This window comes from Patiria miniata, unplaced genomic scaffold (assembly GCF_015706575.1).
Source record: "Patiria miniata isolate m_02_andy unplaced genomic scaffold, ASM1570657v1 HiC_scaffold_10, whole genome shotgun sequence".
In the NCBI taxonomy this organism is placed as follows: Eukaryota; Metazoa; Echinodermata; class Asteroidea; order Valvatida; family Asterinidae; genus Patiria; species Patiria miniata.
Window position 1 is genome coordinate 6,856,450 of NW_024037048.1, and position 27,398 is coordinate 6,883,847.

At 41.4% G+C, this 27,398-nt stretch overlaps 1 protein-coding gene across 2 annotated transcripts; it reads right to left on the reverse strand.

The window, feature by feature from the left end:
- Positions 1-382: 382 nt before the first annotated feature.
- Positions 383-26,611, reverse strand: LOC119736618 (actin-related protein 10-like). 2 transcript variants are annotated; one of them, XM_038210633.1, is made up of 10 exons: positions 26,443-26,611; positions 25,849-26,001; positions 24,447-24,555; positions 22,993-23,100; positions 20,503-20,570; positions 18,900-19,015; positions 17,350-17,426; positions 3,502-3,657; positions 2,648-2,849; positions 383-1,072 (listed from the first exon to the last, which is right to left on the reverse strand). In XM_038210633.1, exons 1-10 carry the CDS (start codon positions 26,517-26,519, stop codon positions 879-881), a joined length of 1,260 nt encoding a protein of 419 aa, XP_038066561.1. In that variant the 5' UTR covers positions 26,520-26,611; the 3' UTR covers positions 383-878. The 2 variants fall into 2 exon arrangements, with proteins under 2 accessions (XP_038066561.1, XP_038066568.1); XM_038210640.1 differs by lacking the exon at positions 18,900-19,015 and adding an exon at positions 19,708-19,823.
- Between the last annotated feature and the right edge of the window lie 787 nt (positions 26,612-27,398).

Genomic DNA, 27,398 nt, shown 5'->3' on the forward strand with positions numbered 1-27,398 from the left:
AAAAGTCACGGTAATCATCTGCAGCAGAGACACGCATAATTGGGCTGTTAGCGTATAGCAAAATTAAACGCTCATGTGCTGATCGTGCGTTTCGGTTTTGGGCGTTTCAGCTTCGATAACGCACCTGGATAGAATACAACTGCAGATGCAAATAGATGTGCAAAAGACGTACAAAATTTCAAGTTTCCCATACGTTTGTGCACAAACATGAATGCGCCCAGCAGGCATCATTTTGTACATGAGTCAGCGCTCTAGTAATTTAATATACATGTAGCTTATGATCACAGCACTAAAGCCTAGTTTCTATATCGAGTTAAGAAATGCAGAGAGCAATGCCAACAAGACCCAAACTGCAACAGAGACATATGGAAACATTTCATCCGCAAATGTCACCGACAACCCAGACAGATGCAAACTATCTCGCAGACGATCGACAAAGTTGAACCCGGTTCAACTTTGCCGACGATTCCGCGTACTGTCTGCGCAGTCCGCATAAGCTTAACGTTGATATGGAAACCAGGCTTATAACTCCAACTCTCCAGGGGTTTTTGGTCTAGAAACCCTGCCAAACACAGCAACATGCAACACTTGTCTAAGTGACACGCCTGCCCAGTGTAGATCCATCAGGTCAAAAGTCTCAAGGCCTAACTGCCTCAGAGTCTGTGGTCACCGAATGCAGCAGGATACAACTGTGGCATTGGTCAATGGGATTAGCTCTCATTGTTTCAGAAACTGGCCGTTTATACACTCGTGTTGGTAGCTGAATGCATCAAAGTGCACCAGACTTTTCCACCTGATGCACTGTGTTGCGTCTGGCAGGGTTAGGTTAAGTGACAGTCATGAAAACGTACCCCCTCATCACAAACACAGCCTACTGATTACTTGTCTATGCTGCCCTGACGGTCCATGGAATCCCGGAATAGCCGACGTGGAGTCTTGTCCTTAGACAATGGGTCTACCTCCAGAGGGGTCTGGTCCAGGGAGCACCAATCAGGCACCCGGCCAAACTTGAGATAGGCGTCCTTGGTCAGAGACCTGTAGCTGAGGATCTCCAACGCCCCAAATATTGCACCTACAGGAGTCGAATCGGAAACAGGGAGGAAAAAATAGACTTTAAAATAATGAGGCAATACAATACATTACGGAGGAATGCCGCTATAACAAACACTGCAGGATCCACAGAAATTGTTCGTAATAGCGATCATTCGGTATAGCGATTTTAAGCTGCGGGTGCTCCGGTGCTCACTTTTCAATAAATAGCGCCCTTCATAACTTCACCCTGCACGCCTTGGTAGTTACTGAAAGACGACTTTGAACACGTGCCGACTACTGAATTATGTCATTACACAGTTTTGAGCTTAATACCTACAGCAATGGGTGGCTTTCCCCTTCTATTCCTTGGGAAAATAACAGCCACTTATCACTCTTCTGTCGACAATTTTCAACAACAATGTTCGGTGCGTTAGTACACAAAAATCAGGAACCAAGGACGATGTTCGGTACAGCAGAATGTTCGCTGAAGCAGTGTTCAGTTTAGCGACTTTCCACTGTACATAAGTACACAAACTCAGACGGTTAAATTGATGGTCAAACATCAGCCTTTTCTGTGTTTTTGTCAGAAGAAATGTGGAATGATAAGTCAAATTTTGTACTATAAGTGCATTCTGAGTTGGTGAAGGCATTTGACAAGTCTGCATGCGGCACCTCAAACATGACTGTGCTACCAGTAGTTCAATTTTTTCACTTAAGTTTTATCTTCTGTAAGCCCAGGTTTGCAGAATTATTTTGATGACTTAAAAATACAGTTTGGACAATGAAAAGCAAGAAACACACAGCTTATATTGGAATAGGACTTAGACTGAAATGTTTTCGACATAATTCAGGCCCAGGCAGTGTGGGCTAGTGCTCTGAAAACTCAACTACAACTGTACGTGTTTTGAGCATTGTTGATGTTGCTAGCATCATGACTTAGGGCGTGATCCCTGGCTACATGGCATATATACGGGTTCGGGCTTGTGACTAGTGCCCAAGAACAAAGACATTGGCAAACTGGGGAACCGCCAACTAAGGGCTGGTAAAGCACTGGTGGGGCAATCCGGAGGTCGCAGGTTCAAACCCTGTTCCAGTCAATTTCTTTGTTCAACTTTCAAATTTTTGTTTCAGATTTCAAAGGGATTTTTAAAAAATCCTGCAATGAGGAACAAATCCTGACAAATTTCACCCCTCGTTCCACCATTCCAGTCTGTTAACATACATATGGTCAGGTAGGCAAGGTAAGGTCCCATAGCCATTTCTGGCCGTCGGGGCAGTGGGATGTTAGAGGTCCACTGTGTCTTGGGCGCAGCATATGAGTGGCGGGGCCTAGTCCTCTCCTCTCGCTGTCTTACCTTCCCTGAACGATTCAGGTACCCATTTTACTGTTGGGTCGTCAGAGAGAGTTTTCCAGTTTTTGGTCCGAATGGGATTCGAACCGCCAACCTTCCACTCCGTAGCTCCATGTTGTAACCGCTTGGCTATGAGGCCCCTCTATACATACGGTCAGGTGAAATATTTTAAGGCAGTAGCACTGTAGTCCTGAAGAATACACAATTTAACCAGAAATTTGAGCATCAGAACATGTTTGAATGAGTTATGAGACCCTACTCACCTCCCAGCCATGCAGTGTAGTTAGCCTGCGACGGCGGATCGTGGATCTTAAACTTGCCCACCGCCAGCTCCTCCTTATACCGTGGCTTCTGCAGGAGCTCCCTCAGCTCAGCCAGCAGGCGATGGTTGAAGCCCTGCAGCATGGATGTCCCCCCGACGGTCACCAGGTTACTGGCAAGGGTCCGGCGCATGTCAATCGGACACTGAGGAGAATAAACAGATTCTTATGAGCTCCAAGCATTTAGCATCCCCTCATCAACGGTTACAACAAGAAAGTTGCAAGGGACTGTGAGGGACTCTTGCAACTACCGGTTTGGTTAACCCTAACAGCCATGAATCCTTCAAAATCCTTTGCCAAAGTGGAGGAATTTGGAGGATTGAAGTTACATGGCAAAAAGGCATTACTGATTTTGTAAGATGCACTTGTCAAGGTCTTGGGCCGGACCTTGTGCTGTTTTTGCTCAGCCATGCGGAAATTTGACCTAGATTATGCTTGAAATCCTCCGTATTGCTCCAGCATGTCGAGGGTGCCACTGGCCAAGCCTCAACATATTGAAAGTCACTGCCGCAGGATTTTGCAGGATTCAGACAGTGGTCACCCCTCCGAGGACCACATTAAAGAAATAATGGAGGAATTTGCAGGATGAGGCTATATGCTATTATTTCCATGAGGCCAATCGGAAGATTTTGCAGGATTGAGGCTACAGGGTTTTTAATGAACCTGATGCAAAAAAAATGCTACAGGTTTGTGTACACTTAAAGTTATAGTAGATCATTTGCAGCTATCCAAAAGAGTTACTGACCAAATTATTGTTTATTAGTCTTTTTGACGAGTGCAAGTTTGGGTTTACGTACCTTGAGAATGGAGTCTAAGATAAGCGTCGCGACCGAGGTTTCCTCGTTATCTTGATCAAAGAGAACCTCGCAGGCCGTCTCTCTGATGTCTCCGCTGATAGTTAGGATCTTGCCTCCATCTAACGGGTACTCAACAGCTGCAGGAGGAGCGGGCCTCTGGAAGAAGGGAAAGAAGGACATTTTAAAGGCATAAGTATCATTTGGCTCTTCACTCTTTTTTGCTCGTTTCCAATAATAACACCAATCAAAATGAAAAGAAGAATGCTCAAAACCTAACCTAACCTGTTGAAGTTCAAAAGGTATAGTCCATTATTTGCAGAGAAAAAGTAACTGACGTAAATAGTGTTGAAAATCTTATTTGGTTTAAGGATAGTAATGGGGCTAAACTCCCTGTGAAATTATTCTTTCTGGCTAGCTGTCATTTTGAAGAAATCAACGAAAGATGCATCGTTGGAAATTTCAGTTAGGAGTTTGTTTTTTTTATTCGGTGAAGCGCGCAAGCGTTGACACGACGCATACGTGCGCGCGGTTGCTAGAATACGTCGGTTCAGTGCGCGACATCATGTAGCTGCAATCGGCTCAAGGAGAACGTGTCTCAGACGCTGAATTCAGGCCTACATATATTGTACTTCAAAACATGATTCAGCAACTTTTGATATGAAATTGAGTTCCTAGAATGTTGTTTTTCTCAGAATACACAGCTGAAGCTGATCTTAAACTTCATCAGGTTAGTAGTTCAGCACCCTTCTTTAGATTTTGAGTACGTTTGTTGCTTTAAACGAAGCACAAATTACAAATGATGGACTGTACCTTTAAGCGGCAGTTTGTAAGGGTTGCCACAAGGGCATACATTTAAGCCGTAGTTAGCACCTTCAATATCAGAATTTGCAATAATCGAATATATCGGAAATCCAATATTGAGAATATTTGATCTACTATCCCATGTAAAAGTTAAAGCCCATAAAGATGACAATTTGATTAAAAAAAAAATAAACAAGTTCAAGTCCCAATTTCTCTGGAGCATATTGCTCAAACTTTTTAATACAAATCTCAGCACTGAGAGTTTGTCCAGAACAGGCAGTTTCTTTTGAGGTTTTACATAAGGAGACCGTGAGTTCCAGCAAACGCAGAGCACAAAGGGACGCCCTTTGGCATTTTGCGCTATTTTTAAACGTTAAACGCAAACGTTAAACACAAAGAAAAAGGGCAAAACAGGAGATTTATTTTGACGATAATCTGACGCCTTTTCAATATCATTCCTCATATTTGAAAATTTCGATATTTCGATATGATTAAAAAATTGCCATCGGCGATAGCGATATCGTGGTGGGCAAAAGATTTTGCCAAAGCTGACAAACACCCTCATAATATACAAAAGAAGCATTGTTATTAAAGAAATAGTCCATCATTTGTAATTTGTGCATTTTGTTCGTTTGAAGCAACAAAAGTGTTCACAATCTACTGAAGGATACTGAACAACTAACCTGGTGAAGTTTCAGCTCAGCTACAGCTGTATATTCCGAGAAAAACAGCATTTTAGGATCTCAATTTCAAATCAAAAGTTACTGAATCATGTTTTGAATTGTTTTGAATTGCAGCTACATGTATACGCGACGTCGCGCACTGATCTGACAAATTGTAGCAACCACGCACGCGTATGTGCATTGTACCAATGCTTGCGCACGCTTCGCCGAATAACAAAACGAACTACTAATTTCAATTTTCCTACGGTGCGTCTTAAGACGCAACGTTGGAAAGGCCTTCTTTCGTTGATTACTTCAAAATGACAGCTTCCCAGAAAGAGTAATTTCACAGGGAGTTTAGTTCCCTTACTATCTTTCAACCAAGTTTGTTTTTCAACAATAATTACGCCAGTTACTTTTCAGATGGCTGCAAATGATGGACTATAGCTTTAAGTCTTTGGGAGTGTTTGTTGATATTCTGTATTTTCAACAACCCTGTGATACAATGTACATACATGCGGAAACATTAACATGGTATACCTATTTCTCATATTTGCAACGCTGAAATTCCATAGTTTGCCAATCCGTGATTCACAAAAAGCCGACCATGGATTGGCAAAGGTTAATGCAATGTACAATGTACATCCTCTGATGATGACAGCTAATACGGATTTACATGTAGGCAATTTCATGCTAAACTTCAATACTCATTCCTAGACTTCCTCGCACCTTGTTTTTGTTTATTTTTGTTTGTGTTTAAAGGTATAGTCCATCATTTGTAATTTGTGCATTTTGTTCGTTTGAAGCAACAAAAGAGTTCAAAATCTAATGAAGGATACTGAGCAACTAACCTGATGAAGTTTCAGCTAAGCTTCAGCTGTACATTCCGAGAAAAACAGCATTCTAAGATCTCAATTTCAAATCAAAAGTTGCTGAATCATGTTTTGAATTGTTTTGAATTGCAACCATACGCGACGTCGCGCACTGATCCGACGAATTATAACAACCGCGCGCGCGTGTGCGTCGTTCGAATACTTGTGCGCGCTTCGCTGAATAACAAAATGAACTACTAATTTAAATTTTCCTACGGTGCTTCTTAAGAATCACCGTTGGAAATGCCTTCTTTCGTTGATTACTTCAAAATGACAGCTTCCCAGAAAGAATAATTTCACAGGGAGTTTAGTCCCCTTACTATCTTTCAACCAAGTTAGTTTTTCAACAATAATTACGCCAGTTACTTCTCGGATGGCTGCAAATGATGGACTCTACCTTTAAAGTAAATAGAGAAGAGCGATATCAGAAGTACCGGTACCGGTATGTTGGTTGTATTTCCAATATTTTGTAGTTTTATAAGTACTCAAATGATAATGCAAGTACCGGTACATGTAACCAGACTTTAGCCCTCTATCGTTTAATACTAAAGTTGTCTTCCATTTGTATTACTCTAGTTTATAATTCTGAATATTCTGAACAAACATACATGTACAAAAACATGCAAACTCAATGGTTATTCATTTACCAATACAATATGTACTTCTGAAATTTCGATTTTGAAATCATGCCAGATTTCTGAATGTCAAGTTCCAAAATGCCAGCGTTTTTAAAAATCCGTTCAAATTCGACAAATTTGTAGACTTGTTTAATGTATAAAACCACGTCTTTTGGCTTTATTTCCCCCACAAATGAAACAATGAAAGCCACAAACAAATGGTGTAACAAAGCGGTCAGACAGTGATTGTGACAAAAGTCTGTTACACTGTCTCTGAGTGACCAGAAAACTAGAGTTTCTCTCATGGTCACCCCTGTGGCCTCGTGGTTAAGGGCACTGATTCGTGGTCTGTGGGTAAAGCTGCAGGTTGTGGGTTCGAGTCCTGGCGGGGTCATGGTGTGTGTGCCCTTGAGCAAGGCACTTTGTCACTCATTGCTTCTCTCCACCCAGGAGTAAATGGGTACCTACGGTATGAGGGCAGTGATGGTTATTGTGATTGAATTAGCTTCCTTGCGCCTAACAGGCAGCATCGAGCTGTATACTCCCCAGGGAGCTGAGATGGTATATGGAATGTTTAATTGGCCCAATGATTAGGGGTAATAATAATGTAAAGCGCTTTGATCTTAGTTAAAAGCGCTATATAAGAACCTGTTATTATTATTATTATTCACACAGTACTTCCAATGTACAGTTGAATCTCGTACTACAAACTCTGTTAATACAAAATTCTGGTAAGAACAAACAAAAAGCCTTAGTCCCGCCTGTGCATTTATGTGCACAATGAATGGGACTGATGTTCCTCTTAATACAAAATTCTGATATAACAAACAATTTGGCTAGGTCCAAACGAGTTCATATTAACGAGATTCGACTGTATATAGAAATAACTCAACGGTCTACATGTGTATGTATATCTTCTGCTGTATCATTTTGTAGTGTGGTTAGGAATGGAAACAACAAGAAGTGCACACAAGTTTTGTGCACGTCTTCTCCACATGCATTTTTGTGCATGTATCCTCTCCGAATTTCGAGTGCACATTCGACTAGTCAGTTCAAGCATAAATTTATCCAGCCGCATATTCCATGATTTTATGGGAAACACCAACAGATAATCCATGAAGTCCTGAAAATGTACCAAAAAATGCTGACTTATTTTTACCAAGTTTAAGAAGGACAGCAATTTGATTTAATTTGAAATTACCTTGAATAGGGTTATGACTCAAATTTTATAAGCTTGGGCTGCATAAAAGAAAATCAATAACTGCAAAACACGCATTGATCAGCTTTGAACGCATTAGAAGGACAGTGCCATGGCAACAGTAATTTAGTGTTTTACTAAAAAAAACAATGAAAGAGGGACGAAATTGCAAATTTCAACGACAGTGAAGGTAGGCCAAATATCTAGGCAGCCTCATATTGATCCAAATTTGGATAAAAGGCAACACAAGCCGCGTGCGCTTCATGATCCAAATTTGGCTAATAAGCAACAACTATAGCCGTGTGTGCTACATAACAGTCACTTGGTTAAAATATGTACCGGTATTGTGAGAGGTAGCTACAATTGCCAAGGGTGGGACTCAGAAGTAGCCAATGAGCAACTTTCCTTCTGCAAAATAAGAAATCTTTCCTTCTGGAAAAATGTTCGGCAACAACTTCAAAATCTTCTTATGCTGGTTTTTGATACAAGGGATTGTTGTGATCACCGTTGATGCAATTTGCCAAACCTGTTCAAAAGAATGGACACAGTATGGCCAGTCCTGCTACATGGTTCCTTCTCCCAAAGACAAGAGAGCCACCTGGTCAAACAGCATTGAGAAGTGTCGAAGCCTCGGTAGTGGGCTGGTGGTGCCTAACAGCATGGAGGAAAATGACTTCATCTCGACGATGCGCCATTTGGAAGTGGATGGGGTGAAGAAAAACATCTGGCTCGGCTGTCTGAAAGGGGAAGAACAAGGCTGGCAGTGCGGAGGGGATGATGGGTGGGATGTCCAGGCAGCTGATGGCAACACCATGTGTGCGGTCCACGACCCTGATTTCAGCATTAAGTGGGAGATGGAAGGCTGCAACGAGCGGAAACACATCCTGTGCGAGCGGCGCTTGGAGGCATGCACCCCATCTCTGCGCTGCACCGCCGCCAACAGCGTCAATGCCGACCAACACCAACCCAGATGTCTGCTGGGCCTCGCCTACAAGGAATTGCAGATGTCACACCCGCTGATGTGCTGCGTCGCTTGCTACAAGGATCCCGACTGTCGCTCCTTCAATCTGCTGGGGCAAAGCTGCCAACTCAACAACGCCACCGCGTCCCAGGTTGACAACGGCAAGCGTTTAGCAGCAGTGGAGGACTGCTTGTACTATGAATTCTGAGTCAAGCTAAATGCTAACTGCCTAAAAAGTGTAACTGACATTGGCATAGTATGAAACCTTTCATAATTAAACAACTAAACGTCACATGAGTACGGAGTTGCCCTCCCAACACCTGTAGTTCTATCAGCGCATTGTCCAAGACTCCAAATACAACTTCTCAGAATAAATCCTTGCTTACGATGATGCAAAAATTCTGTTACTGTTACAACTTCATGACTACACCTTTGTACAGTAAAGGTACCTGTAGCTTTCAATGTTCTGTATTTAGCATGCAGACTACATGTACAGGAACAATAAAACACATGCTATCAAGGAGTTCAAACGGAAAAGTACAGGAAATTAACTGTACATGTGGACTTTAAAATAGAATCGGGTAAAGGTGTACATTATGAACTCAATCACATCAAGAACACAATTCTGTAAGTACCTACATACTATGATCTTTCTGCTTGTACATTGAGCATGCTTTCATTATCTTCTTGTCTTTGTGAGAATGAATGTGTAGTTATTTTTAAAATACCCCGGTAGATTAAAGTGAAAAAAGTTATAAGACTTCATAGATTCAAGCGTCATTATAAGTAAAATGTATCAAAAAGAAGTGTACCGGTACTCCATGAGAGACTCTACAAATGCCAAGGATGGTACTGAGAAGTAATTAATGAGCAACTTTTCTTCTGCAAATAAGAATTTTTTCCTTCTGCGAATAAGACATCTTCGCTTCTTCAAAAATGCTTTGGTAAGACAAAGGCTGGCAGTGCGGAGGAGATGATGGGTGGGATGTCCAGGCAGCTGATGGCAACACCATGTGTGCGGTCCATGACCCTGATTTCAGCATTAAGTGGGAGATGGAAGGCTGCAACCGGCAGAGACACATCCTGTGCGAGCGGCGCTTGGAGGCATGCACCCCATCTCTGCGCTGCACCGCCGCCAACAGCGTCAATGCCGACCAACACCAACCCAGATGTCTGCTGGGCCACGCCTACAAGGAAATGCAGTTGTCACACCCGCTGATGTGCTGCGTCGCTTGCTACAAGGATCCCGACTGTCGCTCCTTCAATCTGCTGGGGCAAAGCTGCCAGCTCAACAACGCCACCGCGTCCCAGGTTGACAACGGCAAGCGTTTAGCAGCAGTGGAGGACTGCTTGTACAATGAATTCTGAGTCAAGCTAAATGCTAACTGCCTAAAAAGTGTAACTGACATTGGCAGAGTATGAAACCTTTCATACATGTGTAATTAAACAACCAAACGTCACATGAGTACGGAGTTGCCCTCCCAACACCTGTAGTTCTATCAGCGCATTGTCCAAGACTCCAAATACAACTTCTCAGAACAAATCCTTGCTTACGATGATGCAAAAATTCTGTTACTATTACAACTTCATGACTACACCTTTGTACAGTAAAGGTACCAGTAGCTTTCAATGTTCTGTATTTAGCCTGCAGACTACATGCACAGGAACAATAAAACACATGCTATCAAGGAGGTCAAACGGAAATGTACAGGAAATTAACTGTACATGTGGACTTTAAAATAGAATCGGGTAAAGGTGTACATTATGAACTCAATCACATCAAGAACACAATTCTGTAAGTACCTACATACTATGATCTTTCTGCTTGTACACTGAGCATGCTTTCATTATCTTCTTGTCTTTGTGAGAATGAATGTGTAGTTATTTTTAAAATACCCCGGTAGATTAAAGTGAAAAAAGTTATAAGACTTCATAGATTCAAGCGTCATTATAAGTAAAATGTATCAAAAAGAAGTGTACCGGTATTCCATGAGAGACTCTACAAATGACAAGGATGGTACTGAGAAGTAATTAATGAGCAACTTTTCTTCTGCAAATAAGAATTTTTTCCTTCTGCGAATAAGACATCTTCGTTTCTTCAAAAATGTTTTGGTAAGACAAAGGCTGGCAGTGCTGAGGAGATGATGGGTGGGATGTCCAGGCAGCTGATGGCAACACCATGTGTGAGGTCCACGACCCTGATTTCAGCATTAAGTGGGAGATGGAAGGCTGCAACCGGCAGAGACACATCCTGTGCGAGCGGCGCTTGGAGGCATGCACCCCATCTCTGTTTAACATTGGCATAGTATGAAACCTTTCATAATTGAACAACCAAACATCACATGAATAGGGAGTTGCCCTCCCGACACACCTGTAGTTCTATCAGCGCATTGTCCAAGACTCCAAATAGAACTTCTCAGAACAACTCCTTGCTTACGATGATGCAAAAATTATGTTCCTGTTACAACTTCATGACTACACCTTTGTACAGCAAAGGTACTGGTAGCTTTCAATGTTCTGTATTTAGCATGCAGACTAAATGTACAAGAACAATAAAACAAATGTGCTTTCAAGGACTTCAAAAGGAAAAGTACAGGAAATTAACCATACATGTACATGTACATGTGGACTTTAAAATAGAATCAGGTAAAAGTGCACATTTATGAACTCAATCACATCAAGAACAAAATTCTGTAAGTACATGTACATGTATACATGTACTATGATCTTTCTACTGCAATGAAAAGAACCTTTTTGCTTGTACATTGAGCATGCTTTCATTATCTTCTTGTCTTTGTGAGAATGAATGTACTATTCTTTAAATAGATTAAAGTGAAAAAAGTTGAAGGACTTCATAGATTCAAGTATCATTATGAGTAAAACGTATCAAAAAGAAGTTGCTTTATTCAAATAGGTCTGTGCATTATTGAATAATTTAGTATTCAAACTTGGACCTCATCAAATATTTGAATATATTCCATTTCAAAATGTTAAAAAGTTAAACATGCGCAAGCCTAAACTAGCCGCAGATCAGGATTTGCAGCACCTACAACGGGTCGAAAATTGACAAAGGCTTGTTAAAATGATACAAAGAACTGGTAGCGGTGGCTGATATTTGACTGATATTAAAGGAGAAGTTTCAGCTAATAAGCCTTTTCCTTGTGGAATCTCTCAAATCATGCATAAGGCCTAAAAAAAAAATAGTCGGTCTCTGGTTAGACCAAAGTTCCAGAATTGATGCGGCGACGCGGGTTTTTTTTGAAGTTTTTTTTTGCTTTTTTTTTTTCAAGCTTGGATTGTACAGACAAGGTGGGTACTATTTTTTGCTTTTTTGTGTTTTCATATAATTGGTGTCCTCCATAATTTGCCTTTGTGCCTCCCATCATTTGCTTTGGTGCAATTTCCCCATTCATTGGTACGTAAATTTGAGGAGGTGCGGCAATAGAGGGCGCTGTTGTAGCTACCGTGGACAATTTGAAGAAAAAAAAAAGGTTGACGCGCATGATTAAAATCGACGCGCGCGCTGACCAGAGACCGACTATTTTTTTTTTTTGCCTAACAATGGCTCCCGACCAAAGTGTGGCTTTTGACAAACAGTAAAACCACATACCGGTAACATCAGGATTAGTAAATATCTTTTGATTTTTTTTAACTTTCAAAATATTGATCGTCGCAAAATTTGTCTAAATCTTCCCACATAACCTTACACCCATCAACAAGGAGTTTTCAGGTTGCTATAATACCCATCATCCACAAAACACAATTCAATATTTAAAAATTTCCAGACAAAAATTAACAATTAACATTGATAAATGCCTGTGACTTATTTTCATGAAGTTGAGGACAGTAATTGGATTTAATTTGGAATTACCTTGAACAGGGTACTGATTTGAATTTATGAGCTAGAGCTGCACAAAAGAAAATCAATAACTGCAAAACACGCATCAGTTTTGAATGCATTAGAACGACGCTACTATCTGACTATGGCAAAAGTTATTAAGTGTTTTTGTAAAAAATCCTCAAAAGAGGGACAAAATTGCAATTTTAAATGACTGTGAAGGTAGCCTCATATTGATCCAAATTTGAACAAAGGCCTCGTGATCCAAATTTGGATAAAAAGCAACACGAGCCCTGTGGGCTTCATGATCCATATTTGGATAAAAGCAATACGAGCTGTGTGTGCTTCATAATAGTCACTTGGCAAGATATGTACCGGCATTTCATAAGAGACAGCTACGGTACTAAGGGTGGTACTGAGAAGTAGCTCATGAAGAACTTTCCTTCTGCAAAATAAGACATTTTTTTCTTCTGCAAAATAAGACATCTTCACTTCTTCAAAAATGTTCGGCAACAACTTCAAAATCTTCTTGTGCTGGTTTTCGATACAAGGGATTGTTGTTATCACCATTGATGCAATCTGCCAAACCTGTCCGAAAGAATGGACACAGTATGGTCAGTCCTGCTACATGGTTCCTTCTCCCAAACACAGGCGAACCACCTGGTCTAACAGCATACAGAAGTGTCGTAGTCTCGGCAGTGGGCTGGTGGTGCCTAACAGCAAGGAGGAAAATGACTTCATCTCGATGATGCGCCAGTCGGAAGTGGATGGGGAGGGAGCCAAACACATCTGGCTCGGCTGTCTGAAAGGGGCAGGCCAAGGCTGGCAGTGCGGAGGGGATGATGGGTGGGATGTCCAGGCAGCTGATGGCAACACCAGGTGTGCGATCCACAACCGTGATTTGGGGATTAAGTGGAAGATGGAAGACTGCAATGGGCGGAGACACATCCTGTGCGAGCGGCGCTTGGAGGCATGCACCCCATCTCTGCACTGCACTGCCGTCAACAGCGTCAATGCCGACCAACACCAACCTAGATGTCTGTTGGGCCACGCCTACAAGGAAATGCAGCTGTCACACCCGCTGATGTGCTGCGTCGCCTGCTACAAGGATCCCGACTGTCGCTCCTTCAATCTGCTGGGGCAAAGCTGCCAACTCAACAACGCCACCGCGTCCCAGGTTGATGACGGCAAGTTTTGGGCAAATTTGGAGGACTGCATGTACTATGAATTCTGAGTCAAGCTATGCTAACCGACAGAAAAGTGTAACAGACATTGGCAGAGTATGAAACCTTGAATTGAACAGCCAAACGTCACATGAATATGGACTTGCCCCCCCCCTAAAACATACCTTTAGTTTTATCAGCGCATTGTAAAAAAAAACCTCTCAGAACAAATCCTTGATTGAGATGAAATGATGCAAAAATTGTGTTACTGTTGAAACTTCATGACTACACTTTGTAAAGTAGCTTTCAATGTTATTGACGCAACTGCATTTAGCCCGCACACTACATGCACAGGAACAATAAAACGCATGTATGCTATTAACGACTTCAAACAGAAATGTACAAGAAATTAACCATGGACGTGGACTGTAAAATAGAATCGGGTAAAAGTGTACATTTATGAACTCAATCACCTCAAGAACACAATTCAGTAAGTACATTCATGATCTTTTTATTTTAATGAAAAGAACCTTTCTGCTTGTACATTGAGCATGCTTTCATTATCTTGTTGTCTTTGTGAGAATGAATGTGTACATTGTAGTTATTCTTTAAAAAGATTTAGGTGAAAAGTTATAGTCGTACATGTAGATTCAAGTGATCATTATGAGCAAAAAGTATCAGGGTGATTCCAGCATCACTCGCATTACACTTATTTGCATCCTTTTACAATCTTAGTTGTGTACTTTTTGCAATAAATTAAAATACTCTTTCATTTTTGCTATGGAAATACTCAATATATAAGACATTAACCCTATCCAGTAAGAAAATTAAATGATACTAAATATGAGCATGGCACCGTTGGACAAAACCGCCACTCACATTTCGTGAAATGGACGAGCCAAAAATTATTTTGGTTTTAATTGAAAAGTTTCCTCAAACCAAATGTCCCACAACCAAATGGTAATAAGATACCGATACCTACCATACTTAAAGGGAAAATACAACATTTGCAAACATCAAAATATAAAACTACCAAATCATTTTGAAATACCTTGCTGGACTGTTAGTGAATGACAGTGTAAAGCATCCTGTAAAATCATGGCACCTGGTATACTGTCATTTTCTAGAAAAGTGGTATTTTTGTATCAATTTCCAACGCTGATCGGCCGATCAGCGTTGGAAACAACTAGCTTTTTTTCAAATACTGGCCCCAATTGACCATCGCACTTGTTTGTAATCGATTACAAACCTATGAACGGATACGAGCCAGCTAGACTGGTTCCCTGACCTTACAAATCCCCAATGTATGTAAACTGCTCTGTTTTTACTTATATGGAGTCAGGGAACCAGACTACAGGAAAATGATCGTTTTTTCTTGGTTTTTATAGCATTTTTGAACCCAAAACCTCACAAAAGTCAGTGTAACTATATTTGCTATATACATGTATTTCCAACCCCCCAATTCCATCCATTTCTGAAAATTACAGCAAAAGCAAATGATGTATATTCCCCCTAAGTATAAATGAGGGTAACAAATATCTTCAACAACTAACTGTATATGTACATGTAAGTTAGAGGGGAAAAGCGTCGTCACTCTTAGTGCCGTCACTTGCATTTCAGTTTGTCCATTCATTAAGTTGTGAACAAAATGCAGCTTTTCCTCCACAATTCTTATCAAGTCTTGGCTATGTCTTGTCAAACAACCTTTATGAACCTTTTTGAGTGTGCCCAAAATACTAATTACAATGAATAAAAAAAAGTATTTTTAAGGGAATGTACATCATTGGCTTTTGCTGTAATTTTCAAAAATGAACTATTTGAGGGGATAGTATAATACATGTGTTACACTGACATGTTTGAAGTTTTGTGTTCGGAAATGCTGGAAAAGCCAAGAAAAACAAAAATGTTCAAGTAGTCTGGTTCCCTGACTCCACTAAAGATGAAATGGATCAATTTATAGATGCCGGAAAATTGTAAGGTAAGGGAACCAGTCCAGCTGGCCTGCACCTGTTCATGAACATGTAACCAATAGCAAACACAATTTTAACTGAAAAAAAGTGGTAAATTTGGAGCAGTAGTTGAAAAATAGTTGGGTTTTTCCAACGGTGGTCGGCCGACCACGGTTGGAAATTTATACAAAAATACTATTTTCTTGAAAATGACTTCACACCAGGTGCCATAATTTTACAGGATGCTTTAGACTGTCATTAACCAAATCCTAGTAAGGTTTTTCGTAAAAACTTGGTGGTTCTATTTGTTGATGTTTGCAAATGTTGTATATTCCCTTTAAGTTAGAGAGGAAAAGTGCCGTCACTCGCATAAATTTCTGTCACTTGCATTTAAGTTTGTCTGTTAATTAAGTTGTGAACAAAATGAAGCTTTTCCTCCAAAATTCTTATCAAGTCTTGGCTAAGTCTTTTTAAACAACCTTTACATATAAAGGTTGTTTGAAAAGACTCAAAATATTAATTACAATAAAAAAGAAGTATTTTGTGAAATGTTTACATAAATGTACTGTAATTTAATAATCCGCAGCCGCAAAGGCACTAGCTCTCTTGTTTCTGCAATCCTATACTTAAGTCAGTAAGTTGTTAAAGAATAAATTGTGTTCATCCATTCATGTACTATTTGAATTAACTTACAACCTTAGCAGCAGGAGCATGAATTATTTCACCAAATAGACTTTCAACTATTAACCAACAAGTTTTATACGTGTAGGTTCAGACTGTTCAATAAAATCAAACTCGGAACTGTTCTTATCGAGGTGCAATGCATCATGGGTACCACAAATGATGGCGGCCTTCTATAGGCCTAAGACAATAGGCATACATGTATGTAGTGCATGTACATGCACTTCCCTCAATATTACCATTTAAGAGCTTCTCTGTCTGCATTCTTATAATAGAAAGTGGTATCATCTGTCGCATTTCATTTGTCACTCGCATTTCATTTGTCAATCGCATTTCAAATTTCAAGGGCTCTCTATTTTAATGTGCTGGGTTTTTGGTTTAAAGATATAGTCCATCATTTGTAATTTGTGCATTTTTTCGTCTGGAGCAACAAAAGTGTTCAAAATCTAATGAAGGATACTGAACAACTAACCTGATGAATTTTCAGCTCAGCTTCAGCTGTATATTCCGAGAAAAACAGCATTCTAAGATCTCAATTTCAAATCAAAAGTTGCTGAATCATGTTTTAAATTGTTTTGAATTGCAGCTATACGCGATGTTGCGCACTACCGCGCGCGCCTGTGCATCGTGCCAATGCTTGTGCGCGCTGTGCCGAATAACAAAACGAACTACTAATTTAAATTTTCCTAAGGTGCGTCTTAAGACGCACCATTGGAAAGGCCTTCTTTCGTTGATTACTTCAAAATGATAGCTTGCCAGAAAGATTAATTTCACAGGGAGTTTAGTCCACTTACTCTCTTTCACCCAAGTATGTTTTTCAACAATAATACGCCAGTTACTTTTTCGGATGGCTGCAAATGATGGACTCCGGCTTTAATATTTTGCATCAGTAATGCCACAGCAAAGATTGGGAACGACATGTGATAGATTATTTATTTTCTTATTTCTTCAACAAAATTTCTTAAAATTAAAGTTATGAATTCCACAATATTTGTATCGATGTTTCTGGCCTCAGCCAACTTGGAAGTCCACATATAGAATTAAAAAATTAGACTCCTGCAGTTGGCATGAAATATGATTGAAACTCTTTCAAAGAAATTTTTTACCTTGCTTGGATCTGACTGGAGAATGCTGTGTTGGATGAGCTGTATTCGGTCCATGTTGGTCACAAAACAGGTTCTCACTGGAAAACAAAATGTGCAAACAAGATAAGCCAAGCCTAGTAAAGCTGATCCCACATCACTCCAAATTCTTTTCAATTGATTCAGAATTACTATTCTCTGGAAATTTTTCTTGCATGTGGTCTACACAATGTGTCTATTAACCTTAACCGCCCTAGTCTTTTATGCGCGAACAGATTTGCTGATTAATTAGGGAAGACCCCGCCTCTTGACTTCCTGGATTTTGACCAATCAGCAGGCGCTTTCTATAGGTCTATCGGGTCTTCGGTCATTCAACCGTTGCGCATCATAGACATGGATTTAAAAAAAAAAATGTCACAGCACACGGCGCTCGGTATCATGTTACGCATAGCCGGGGGGGCTATTGTATCACAAAACGCTGCATTCGGATTGACCAATCAAGGCGCGCGGCGCTCGGTATCATGTTACGTGAATGCGCTCCCAGCTGTTGTTGTATTACAAAACACTGCATTCGAATTGACCAATCACAGCGTTAGTCCTGATTTTGGGATGAAATGACATCACGATTTAGAAAAGTCGACTTCGATTGGCTGGCGCGCGGCTTGCATAAATCTGCATGCTTTGACATACACGTTAGACAGGAGATGGCTCTGTGGATAACGGGTGATACTCAGACTAAACCGCCCTCAATCCTTCAAAATCCTCTTTGCCAAAGTGGAGGAATTTGGTGGATGGAGGTTACATGGCAAAAGTGCGTAACTGATTTCATAGGATAGTTCTTAAGTCTTGAGATGTATCATTGGAAAGGCCTTCTTTCGTTGATTTCTTCAAAATAACAGTGTGCCAGAAAGAATAATTTCCCTTATCATCTTTCAACCAAGTATGTTTTTCAATAATAATTACGTCACTTACTTTTTGGATAGCTGCCAATGATGGACTGTAGCTTTAAAGCTCATTTCGGGGTGACAGGTCACAAATATTTCCTCCTTAATATTTCCCCCTAAGCCAGTCAATAGTCTGCTATTACCCACCTTTGATGTCCTCTAGTGTCTCCTCAGGGATGGTGCTCATGACTGAAGATAAAGGCCTCTCTCCATTCCCCTCACCCTTCACCACTCCTTCTTCCAACAGTCTCACTTGCAAATTGCTAAATATTTCCCCCTAAACCAGTCAATAGTCTGCTATTACCCACCTTTGATGTCCTCTAGTGTCTCCTCAGGGATGGTGCTCATGACTGACGATAGGGGTCTCTCTCCATTCCCCTCACCCTTCACCACTCCTTCTTCCAACAGTCTCACTTGCAAATTGCTAAATATTTCCCCCTAAGCCAGTCAATAGTCTGCTATTACCCACCTTTGATGTCCTCTAGTGTCTCCTCAGGGATGGTGCTCATGATTGACGATAGGGGTCTCTCTCCATTCCCCTCACCCTTCACCACTCCTTCTTCCAACAGTCTCACTTGCAAATTGCTAAATATTTCCCCCTAAGCCAGTCAATAGTCTGCTATTACCCACCTTTGATGTCCTCTAGTGTCTCCTCGGGGATGGTGCTCATGACTGACGATAGGGGTCTCTCTCCATTCCCCTCACCCTTCACCACTCCTTCTTCCAACAGTCTCACTTGCAAATTGCTAAATATTTCCCCCTAAGCCAGTCAATAGTCTGCTATTACCCACCTTTGATGTCCTCTAGTGTCTCCTCAGGGATGGTGCTCATGACTGACAATAGGGGTCTCTCTCCATTCCCCTCGCCCTTCACCACTCCTTCTTTCACGAGTCTCACTTGCAAATTGCTAAATATTTCCCCCTAAGCCAGTCAATAGTCTGCTATTACCCACCTTTGATGTCCTCTAGTGTCTCCTCAGGGATGGTGCTCATGACTGACGATAGGGGTCTTTCTCCATTCACATCACCCTTCACCACTCCTTCTTCCAACAGTCTCACTTGCATATTGCTAAATACTTCCCCCTAAGCCAGTCAATAGTCTGCTATTACCCACCTTTGATGTCCTCTAGTGTCTCCTCAGGGATGGTGCTCATGACTGACGATAGGGGTCTCTCTCCATTCCCCTCACCCTTCACTACTCCTTCTTCCAACAGTCTCACTTGCAAATTGCTAAATATTTCCCCCTTAGCCAGTCAATAGTCTGCTTTTACCCACCTTTGATGTCCTCTAGTGTCTCCTCATCAGGGATGGTGCTCATGACTGACGATAGGGGTCTCTCTCCATTCCCCTCACCCTTCACCACTCCTTCTTCCAACAGTCTCACTTGCATATTGCTAAATATTTCCCCCTAAGCCAGTCAATAGTCTGCTATTACCCACCTTTGATGTCCTCTAGTGTCTCCTCGGGGATGGTGCTCATGACTGACGATAAGGGTCTCTCTCCATTCCCCTCACCCTTCACCACTCCTTCTTCCAATAGTCTCGCTTGCAAATTGCTAAATATACAAAAATGTAAACCTCAAAAATCAATTTTCATTTCATAATGTAATTGGTAGTTACATCAATGGCAGTTTCTGGAGTCCTTTTAATAATGACAATACCGGAGTCTTATATAGCGCACGTATCTACCAACAATTAGGTACTCAAGGCGCTGGAAATTACTTTCTAAAGACAGGTAAATGAAATTTTTATGAGAAATATGAGACCCATTATGTACAAGGTGCTGTGGCGCATACTACAGCCACAGCCAGAAACAACGGGGCAAACCTCTTCTCTTTGCGATAAGTGTTACTGGGTTCTTTAACGTGCATAACACAACAAACAGGACCTATGGCTTTATGTCCCATCCGAAGGACGAAGCAATAATGGTAAAGTACCTTGCTCAAGAGCACAAGGACCATGTTCCTCATCAGGATTTGAGCTTGGTACCACGGCACACGAGTCGAACATCATAACCATTGGACCACAGCCCCCCCCCCCCTTTTTGTTTATAATATACGGGGGAAAATATAAGAAACATCTGCCTGTAGTGGACAATAGGGCATTCCACTTGAATTTCAATGTCTTTTGTAATCTGCCCGCCAAAAATCACTAACTAAAACGACCATCATCCAAAACTTGTTTGAAAATGTTGGGAATCTTTTGGGTGAAGTAACATTACAGTGTTGTACTAACCTGTGAATTGCACTGGCTCCCAGTGGCAGGGCCTGGACACCCTTAATAATGGGCACACCTTCATAGACCTGCACATCATTACAGTCAAGGAAAATTGTGTCTGAATTCGTTTGAGTGCATTCGTTGAATATTAATCACAGAGCAGTCGCATTTAATTACCAGACAACACGACGGACAAGCAAGACAGTGGCTGAACTTTGCGATGTGTAATACTATCAAAGCTGCCAGAAAGAGGAGACTCATGCAGCAGTCACTCTTCATACACAGTTTAGGCCCCCCCAAAAAGTCTCCGGTTTCTGGTATGCGCGCGCGTCGCCGTAGCCATGCGGCAAAATGAAAAAAAAAATTTCAATAAAAAATGATGTATCAAAACTGCCAAACTCACTGGTTTGACTGGAATCCTGCTGCTGCACAATTTTAACGTGTTTTTAGATGGGGTTATGATTGAGAATAAGCTTAATGTGGCCTCTCTGGACTCCCATATATTTGCACTAAGTTTAGACGGGCACCATTTGCAGTCATCAGCCGACACTTGAAGCAAAAAAAAACAGTTAAAAAAAAAAGCTGCATCGCCGCACCGCCTTTTGGGCAAGCTCCATACCAGAAACCGGGGACTTTTTTTTGGTGTTGCCTTATTGAGGAAGAGATCAGTCACGTTGTGTATTCTTCTTTCACTTCTTTTATCAAGTCGCGATGTAGGGGGCCTAACTGTCATAAATAGCCCTCGATCATGCCAAAGGCTGGTGGGAAATGACGGATGGTTTCAGACAGTTCTTGAAGCATACTCAGATAAAGGTTCAAGAAGACATTTCAAGTGTCAAAGGCCACATTCAGTTTCATTCTAGACACATGACTTACAATGCGAGATGGTCCATTTGCTTGAAAATGTTTCCTCATATCGTCGCGTCAGTGCAACAAGGTCGTATCTCCTAAAATGGCACGAACGACGCAAAACGCGAGTTTCAGAATGTCAAAAGGTCGAATCTCGCTTAAAATAACCCGGATGTACACGCAAAGTCAATGGACGTCGAGATACAAACATGTTGCACGAAGTGTATTCACGCAAGATACGACTTTGTTGCAGAATGGAGTTATGAATGCAAAACGCGAGTTTTAGAATGTCAAAAGGTTGTATCTCGATTAAAATAACCCGGATGTACACGCAAAGTCAATGGACGTCGAGATACGACCTTGTTGCACGGAGCGTATTCGTATTCATATTCGAGCGAATACTACTTTGCTGCAGAATGGAGTTACGACCTTGTTGCACTGACGCGACGATATGTGACAACGCATGCGCATTCCAAATACGCCTTTAGCCCAAGTTGGACTTGAATTTGATTTGGCGCGGTAAGCGCACAACGTTTGACACCATGCCGTGTAACTGCCATGCAGCACGACAGGCCAACAGGCCTACTACAAACCCTTCCATATTCTGATGGGTGAAGTCAGTAGTGGTGTGCATTTACAGGTAGTACAGGAACCGGGTACCCGATTGAAGTAAAACACGGGTACATAGGTACCCGTAAAAGAAACCACACCCAAAAATTCAAATCCCGGAAGTCGTCTGAAGGGCTTTATAGCTTTATGGTGTAAAGTGCAACTTTTGCTGGCATTATCTGTTGCGTGTTCAAATACACGTAAACCCGAAATCTGTTTTGGTTTTCCATGTAGCCTGGTTTTCATTTTGAAAATTCCCAACAAATGGCATTCAAAACCTTTCTCTTTCACTGTCTGTAAAGTTACTAAGTAATTTGTAAAGTTGGTTACAGGTACCCCATCCCGTAAATCTGGAACAACCGCAGGTTCCTGACATCAGCGGTCGGGTACTTGGGTACCCGGTTCAAATGCACAGCGCTACTGCTCAGTACATCATGATTCTTAGCAGACAGGGCTCTGGAGTGCTCTGAAATGTGCATAACTAAATCAGGTTCACTTTACTCACAGTTTAGCCAGCAAACTTCTCCAAAAATTCCACTGGGGCAAAGAAAATGTCCTCAGTATTTCACCAACGAAGTTTGCAGACTCAATTCAATTTTTAAAGGAGACTTTTCTGCACTTTTTGAACATGAGAGGGAAGTCAAGTGATTTCAAAATGGGTTTAAATACTAGACTGGTACATGTCCAACCATGGTCCAACTATTTGAAAAGACTGACCTCTTCATTCAGTGTCAATAGTCTGGTGGCTTGACTATGGAGAAATGTGTAGTAAATTGAGACTAGCTCCCGCTTCATGCCACATGTTTCTTAAATTCTTTTGGCATGGTCGATTGATGCAGTACTGAAGCCGTGTTGGACTGGTTGTTTTAGGTGCCAGTCTATTTTCTTGTTTTGCATGTTTTTAATACCCCAAGTTTTGGGACTCTCATACACAGTATTGAGAGTCCCAAATTTTCGGACTACATGTAGATTCTTAGTACTGCAAGTTCTGAAGGCTTTGTAGAGTAGAAGGATTAACAGATTCATTGTGTGACTTATGACAAAGGATATTGGTAGTACAATGGTTTCTGAGTAGCCAGAGTCTAGGACAAGCGCTGTGTCGACGCCGAGGGTGAAGAGTGCCAGGAGATGAGACGGAGCAAAGAGAATGGAAGGCACCTGCCGATAAAACAAACAAATGAACAGAATTTAACTTCCCAAATCTGCAAAAATCCAACATGGGGTTTTCTTTGATTCTGATGGATTCTGGACTGTAAAAGCAAACCTGCAGCATTACACAATTACTTTGTATCAGCAAACTGTGCTACAAAACTACAGAAATGAGAAATCTTAACTAAGAAATGAGGTGGCATAGTTTTCAAGCACTTAACTAACACACGCATACAAACTTACATACTAATCTGGTGACTAGCATGAGAAGCCAATTAATTTTGACACTGTACATGTACCACGACTGGGCCCGGTTCATGCATACTCAAGATCCCTTCGACCAACTAAGTGTTTTACAATTTGCCAAAAGTTAAATGTTTGTACATGTACCGGTATGTAAGAATGCATACAACCCGTATGCAAGCATGGTAATGTATCTCACTGCAGTACACTGCAATGTATCCTAACTGCAGTGTTGTATGGTAGGACTCAAGTTCAGGACTCAGACTGAGTCCATCTTGAGTCGCAATTTTGATAACTCAGACTCGACTCTAGTCATATCGGCAAAAGACAAGACCATAACTCAGACTTTATGCTAAGGACTCTAAACCCCAAGTCACATATTTTTTTTACCAAAAAAAGTACCTTTGAAAACATGTTTACTTTCCGAAAGTAATGTTAAATAGCGCCTAAGAACGTTGAGCACATGAACTGTACCGCTCTCCAGTTGATGTTGCAACTAGTAATGATTGTTATTAAAAAGCGCCCCTCCCTATTTCCTGCATCACTTACATCGCAAGCATGTGTGTCCATGTCAGTGCACATCCACTTTGTACAACTGTGACTTGGACTCGGACTTGAATCAAACAACTCGTGACTCAGACTCGGACTTGAGCCAAATCTTGTCTTGTTGTAACACTGCCCAACACCCCTAAATATAGGGGCCAACCGGGCAGGGTTCGGTGCGCTTGATGAAATTGCAGAGAAAAGATGAGTTATTTGTTTTGCTGGCTTAGGTAGTTGTGTACACTGCTTCCTTGAAGTTCTTCGTCTTGGATTGTAGTGATGGGTTCTGGTATAGCGTTCCAATCGACGATCGTGCGAGGGATGAATGCAAATTTATAACAGTTTTTATTGGTAGTGATGGGTATGAAGCTATTGGAAGCTGGTGATGTGTGTCTTAGATTATTCGACCGTTGTGTGTCTTAGATTCCTTTCGATCCATGACTCAAGCCTCAGATTCGGATTCAACCCAGTTGAGTCGAGACTCGGACTCACGTTCGACTCAAGTGACTCAACTGCAAACACTGCCTAATTGTGATCTCAAACCTTTTGGCCTCGTAAAACTACTATACCTCATAGTGCTTGAAGAGAACTCTGGCCAGAGTTTCCCTGAACTGCGATGGACAGAGCACAGATTCAACGATGACCAGTCGTCTGTCTCTGGGATTTACCAGCAAGTGCCTGCAAATCATAGTAAAATGAAACTTGCTCCGTCATTTTGAATGATTAAAATAATCACAACGTTTTCAAATTTACAGCAGCAAATGGATGCTGTAGATAAACAATAACAGAAAAGGTTCAAACACACAAAGTGTGGGAGCAGTAATTATTAACCCTAACCTTCCCAAATAATCCGAAATCCTCTTTTCAAAAGGAGGATTTTGCAGGATTGAGGCTTTATGGCAAAAATATGTGGCTGATTTCGGGGGATGTTCTGTGTCTAGGCTATGGGCCGGACATTGTGTTCTTCATGCTCAGCCGTGCATAAATTTGGGCCTAGATTATGCTTGAAATTCTCCGCACTGCTCCAGGATGTCACTGGCTCTGCCTCAACATATTGACAGTGACTGCTGGCGGATTTTGCAGGATTGGGGCAGTGGTCACCCCTCCAAGGACCACATTCAAGAAATAACGGAGGATTTTGCAGGATTGAGGCCGAGACTGTTTGAGGATTTTGCAGAACTGAGGTTGCATCCTAGCAAAAATGCCTAGGGAGTTAGGGTTACGAAGAAAGTTTGATGTTCAAACTGTGCCTGCGTAAACTAAGATTTGATAAACAATTCACCATTCTTAAAATCCCGGGGATCCTGAAAAGTTGAAGAAAGGTTCTTGCTCTGATTTTAAGTATATGTACATGTACATATGTGTAGAAGTACACATACAAAATTCCACAATCTCTAGACTAAACCAAGTTTTACAGCAGTTTTGGCCCCCCTCCCCCCCAAAATAGTCGGTCTCTGGTCAGACCAAAGTTCCAGAATGATGCGGCGATGTATTTTTTTTCTTCTTCAAGCTTGGATTGTACTGACAAGGTGGGTACTGCTTTGTTTGCGTCCTCATACACCTTGGCATCCTCCATCATTTGCATTGATGCCCTCCATCATTTGGAGTCGAGCTGCCCGCGAAAATTTGAGGTGGGGCGACAATAGAGGGCGCTGTTATAGCTACTGCCAAAAAAAAATTGACGTGCATGTCAAAAACGACGCACGTGCTGTCCAAAGATGGAAAGGTTTTGTGTTTGATCTGACAGAGATGGTTTTTTCTGGTTTTTGTTATTTGGTCCAATTTTCATATTTATAATTGCAGATTCTGTTACCATTATCTCCACAGACTTACAGGCATTTTTCTACTGAGTTTATCCCAGAGTGTAATAATCGTTAAAGGTTAATGTGCAAATGTGCTGCTGAGGGTGCGTACATTGTACAATGTACATGTACTTGTGTCAGCAGAAATGTACAGTGCAGTGTTACTCACCGGAAGTACACCACATGGAGAAAGTCCACCAAGACATCATACAGCTCCTCCGAGTTGGAGAAGTCCCATACTTTGACTAATGTACCAGAGCGTGGCTGCTTCACAGAAGAAGCGATGATCGCACGTGGCCCTGTTTCATTGGCAAAACCAATTCTAGGAAAAAAGGCAAACATGATAGCAAAACATTAGTGTAAAGCCATTATAATCCAGGGATTGCAACCAAATTACTATATTCCTGGTTAGCTGGAAACTGCCAGCGTACTAGGCTCATGACATGGGGAGATTTGCCAGTAACCATGATAACTGGCTAATCTCCCTGGTGCCATGTCATGAGTCTAGCACGCTGGAAATTTCATGCTAATTCCTGGTTATTCATCAGGAACATAGCCTCATAAATGTTGCCAATTTACTGGACTGTCTCTGTGTAATTTCGTATTGGAATTTAGATCCCATGGGTGGGGCAGCCCGGGGAGAGGTGGGGGAAACAATGATACTTGATAGACATGATAGGCATGATATAGGCGCATAACGAATTAGGACATGAATGAATGTGCTTGCCTACAATCAATTTGAAATAGATCTAAGGATTCTTACTTTGTATAGGCAGCGCCGATATCAAGCACAACCGTGGTTTTTTCAACTGCTGAACCTAAACCTTCGAAAAATGACATCCTGTCTTTAAAAGATCATGCTTTTTCGTCCGTTCTGATTTGCTACACAGCATGTACATGTCATGCATGTACATGTATCACTATCAGTACTCAGAACAGCATTTATGCATTGTACAGTGCTCACTGAAGCTGCATCAACTATTGAGGGCGCCCTTTACTATTTACTATTAATGCGCTGCCGTTCAGTGCTGATGCCTAAAACCGAGCCACCGACCCTTGATCATGATTCCCAATCGAACAATTACACCGAAAAGTAGAAAAATTAACAAAACCTAAAAATCAGTGAGAAATATAAAGTCCGTTGAGTCTTTTCTTGGTCACACTGGAAGACAATTACAAGCCTTGAACTGGAAAACAATTACCTACCCTCAGGATGATTATTTTTTTCTTACCTTTGTTTATACTATAGTATAGGCCTTATTTTATGAGGAAAGGCGGTTCCTTGTTTTTTCTCCTTTATTAAGTGTAAAAACTAAGAAACAATTATGATAAATACAGTGCGCAGCGCGGGCAATTGGTATTTTTGGGAGACCCTTTCCCCTGTTTCTTTGTCACTGTCCACGCACAAACCCATTCGTTGAAAAATTAACAAACGTGGCGCCACGAAGATGAAGTGTTGTCCCTGAAGTTGGTGGATAAAAAGCTTATTTTGATCGGGTCGTATCATTTTTTAAATAAATTTCCCATAGAAACTAGTGCTTAATGCCCATACCCAGTAAACATTTGGGATGTGGGCCAGAACTGGCCCAGTACTGTTGAGCCGGTACAACGCACCGAGTTTTATGGTGTCTATATTTTCCGCTATTTGGGGGCGCCATTCAAATCGGGAACTATTGGACACAAGACTTTCGCACTCCGTTTAAGGGGCATTCCTGTGGA

What these genes read in the sequence shown, in the direction of transcription:
- LOC119736618 (XM_038210633.1), bottom strand. Translation starts at nt 26,519, where the DNA reads ATGTCATTTTTCGAAGGTTTAGGTTCAGCAGTTGAAAAAACCACGGTT. An exon ending in ATCGGCGCTGCCTATACAAA is followed by an intron (nt 26,002 to 26,442) that starts GTAAGAATCCTT and finishes CTTTTTTCCTAG; the next exon opens with AATTGGTTTTGCCAATGAAA. An exon ending in CTACACTGCATGGCTGGGAG is followed by an intron (nt 1,073 to 2,647) that starts GTGAGTAGGGTC and finishes CGACTCCTGTAG; the next exon opens with GTGCAATATTTGGGGCGTTG.